This window comes from Babylonia areolata, chromosome 12 (assembly GCF_041734735.1).
Source record: "Babylonia areolata isolate BAREFJ2019XMU chromosome 12, ASM4173473v1, whole genome shotgun sequence".
In the NCBI taxonomy this organism is placed as follows: Eukaryota; Metazoa; Mollusca; class Gastropoda; order Neogastropoda; family Buccinidae; genus Babylonia; species Babylonia areolata.
The window spans coordinates 19624921-19628504 of NC_134887.1; the positions used below are offsets into that span (position 1 = coordinate 19624921).

At 36.8% G+C, this 3584-nt stretch overlaps 1 protein-coding gene across 1 annotated transcript in view; it reads left to right on the forward strand.

Moving 5' to 3' along the window:
- The window catches only part of LOC143288089 (carbonic anhydrase 2-like), a 12148-nt gene extending 11580 nt beyond the window's left edge, over positions 1 to 568 (forward strand). Inside the window, exon 8 of the mRNA XM_076596368.1 lies at positions 216 to 568. Within this exon, the coding sequence (XP_076452483.1) occupies positions 216 to 344 (129 nt within the window). The 3' untranslated portion in view covers positions 345 to 568. The remainder of the gene's footprint in view (positions 1 to 215) is intronic.
- The last annotated feature ends 3016 nt before the right edge of the window (positions 569 to 3584 follow it).

The following is a 3584-nucleotide window of genomic DNA, read 5'->3' on the forward strand; positions in this document are numbered from 1 at the left end:
GTGGCAGTGGTCTTTAAAATCTCTTCTTACAATTACATGAAAGAATGAATGGCAATACATTTCAGTTTTTACCTCTGTGTGTGTGTGTGTGTGTGTGTGTGTGTGTTTGGGGGTAGGGGAGGGATAGGATGGTTACTGGTTGTGCTGGTCATAGTCGTCGCGTGCGCGTGCTATATCTGTCTCCCTGACAATGTAGGGTCTTTCCTCTGTCGCAGCTGGAAAAGTTCCGCACGCTTCAGACAGGTGACGCCTCAGGGAACCAAGCCATGGTTGACAACTACCGCCCCGTGCAACCCTTGAACGCGCGTCGCGTCCGCTCCAACGACGAGATGTACAAGCCTTGAAAAGGCTGTAGGCTGGAGACCAGGAAAAACCAAGGAAGGAAGGACGAAAGAAAGAAAGAAAAGTAAAGAGCGACTTCAGCGTGATCAGATAGCAATTGCTTTTAGTTTTTTTCCCCAGTAATCGGAACATCGTCCCGCCGGCTTTTAACTTCAGTGTTTCGCGACGTCGCGTTGTAAAAATGTTTGACTTGAAAGGTGATTAAATCTTTTCTTGCAAGCTTTAACTTCCTCAGTCTGTTGTCTGTTAAATCTTTTCTTACAAGCTTTAAATTCCTCTGTTGTCTGTTAAATCTTTTCTTACAAGCTTTAAATTCCTCTGTCTGTTGTCTGTTGAATCTTTTCTTACATGCTCGGTCTGTTGTCTGTTTGTATTTGTCTCCTGTACTTTTCGTTTTTTTTCTAAACAAATCTGTCGAGCCGCAATCCAAAACCAAATTATGGTAGGCCCATGGCGTGAGGCAATTACAAGTAAAGGGAGAGCATCACAATTAAACGACACAAACGCGGGCAGACAATATTTATTTTGCGAATTCTGGTACAAGGGAGAGCAATCATTCAAAGCAACACGGCGTATCTTCGCACATGTGTTTTCTTCAGTTTAACGTCTATTCACTATAAGTGTTTTTAGACGGAAAGAAGTAAAGTAGTGGATAAAGGAATGGGAATGCATGTGAATATTAGTGTAAAAAGGTGTTCATGCTATGTATCAGAGGAAAAGTATATTATAAGAAAAAGTCTAAAGAGATTGTGTGTGTATTGAATGAGGTGTCATGGGAAGGAGATTATGTATATGCATATCAACAAGTATTAACCTACAACAATGTAAATATAAATAACAACATTAATTATAATACATCAAAGGAGGATACCAAGTGGACTGGAGTTTAAAATTTCCGAAAATACTCAAAGCAATGAATGATCATTCAAAAATTTTTCAGTGGTTAATGAAATATTGGAAGAAAAGTCATCAACTACATCTTTTGGAATTAACTGTCTTATGCTCGGATAATGAATGAGTAGATGGCTTACAGTTATTTGCTTACCGCATATACATTTTATATTTTTAGAAAATTTTGTACGAAAGGCATTCAAACGAATTCTGTACATTAGGCTTGTAATTTGTCTTGAATGTGCTGCTGGTGTCAAATTTAGAAAATGTTTGGGATTAGCTGCATTCTTTGTGTTTACACAACATTGGTAATATTGATTATTTGAATCTATAAGTAATTTCTTTAATCGATTTCTAGATACATTTTCTAAACAACTAATGCATTCATGTAGATCTAACTGGATGTCAAGTTGTATTGCGCCTTCGAAATTACGTGCTGCTCTTCTAGCTGCTTGGTCTACCCACTCATTTGAAGATATTCCACAGTGCGAAGGTACTCAACAGAAAGTTATTTTAATGCCCTGTTTTGTCAGTTGGTGAATAATATGTTTTATTTCCATTGTCACCTCAATTCGCTTCTTTGAATTTGGTGATTATATAGCTTGTAATACTGACTTCGAGTCTACACATAATGAAATTTCACTTACAGTTTTCGGAATGTCTGAAATATAATTTAGGGTCATAAGTATGGCTATAATTTCAGCTGTGAAAATGGAATATTGTCTACCAATATAGTATAATTTTTCTATTCTAAATGAAGGAATTACAAAAGCCGCTCCTGAATTACCATCTTCTAGAACAGATCCGTCTGTATATTTTTAGATAGTTTGAATATTGATTTTCTATATGGGAGAGCACTTCAGGTTTTAACAAAAATGGTGACTGGTTCTTGGATAAATCTGTATAATCCATGTCAAAGGTAGCTTTACACTGCTCCCATTCAGGGACTGGTGAAAAAAATAGGTATTTTTGCAATTTGCTTGTCTTTTGATTCCGTAGCACTAATGATATCTGATGCAAATGTATTAATGGATGTCATAGACTGTATCGTCTTAGCTCTTTTAGCAAAATCTTTTTGTGAACTCAAATTAGCTTCTTTTGAAAAGGTTTCATATGCATGTGTGCAAACTAATGGAAAAAAATGTTCTAAAAAGACTTGTTCATTATTGTGAGAAGTATAGCGTAATTCCTATAAACCAAGGTGGCTTTAGAAAAGGTAGATCCTCCACAGAACATCTAGTCAAACTGACTACACAGGTAAAGCAACAGTTTGCAAGGCGAAAAAACGTACTAGCGACTTTTTTGTATGTGAAAAAAGCATACGACCAAGTGTGGCACGCTCGACTTTTATATAAACTGAAAAATATCGGTATCACAAGCAATATGTATGATTATATTAGAAGTTTTTTATCAGATAGATTTATACAAGTAAGAATAGGAAATACCTACTCAAACCCCAGACAATTACACATGGGGTTACCACAAGGATAAGTAATTTCGCCGATTTTATTAAATATATTATTAGCAGATCTACCTAACAAGCTAGCTAAAGATACAGTCTTGGTTCAATTTGCTGAGGGCATTTGTTTATGGATAAAGGTGACAATGAAAAATAAAACGCCTACTAGGACATTGAATTACATAAAGAAAATATACCAGCGGGAACTTGATAAAATCCGCAACTTTATGACAGAAAATGGCTTATCATTGTCCTTAGAAAAAACAAATATAATGCTGTTTAATACAGGATCAGACCCAGAAAAGCTCCCCGTGTTTACAATAAATGGTACTATCATCAGATATACACAATCTGTTAAATTTTTGGGAGTCAATCTTTCTTCAAAGCTTTCGTGGAATTATCATATTGACTACATACTAAACAAAGCAAGAAAAGGTCTAAATGTCCTTAAAATAATTTGTAAACAGCACTGGAGGCAAGATACCAAAGCGTTGATATCTCTCGCTTCCTCCCTCGTACGCTCACGCTTGACATACGCTCAAGAGGTATTTTTCAGTGCTCCGCTGCATTTGTTAAAGAAGCTACAAAGCATTGATTGTAAGGCTTATAAACTCGCTCTAGGTGTGCCCATTCATACATCAAATTTAGGGACTTACAGAGAAGCAGGTGTTTTATCTCTTGATGAACAAAGGAAAGCTTCAGCCGCACACGTGTGTGCTTGTGTGTGCTTGTGTGTGTGTGTGTGTGTACGAAAACGAGAATAATTATCCATAATGCCTTTGTATGTGTTGTGTTAATACGCACGATCGAGTGTCATGTGTTCAGGTGTACATGTGTGTTTGTGTGTGTGTGTGTGTGTGTGTGAGTTTGCGTGTGAATGCATATAATGTGG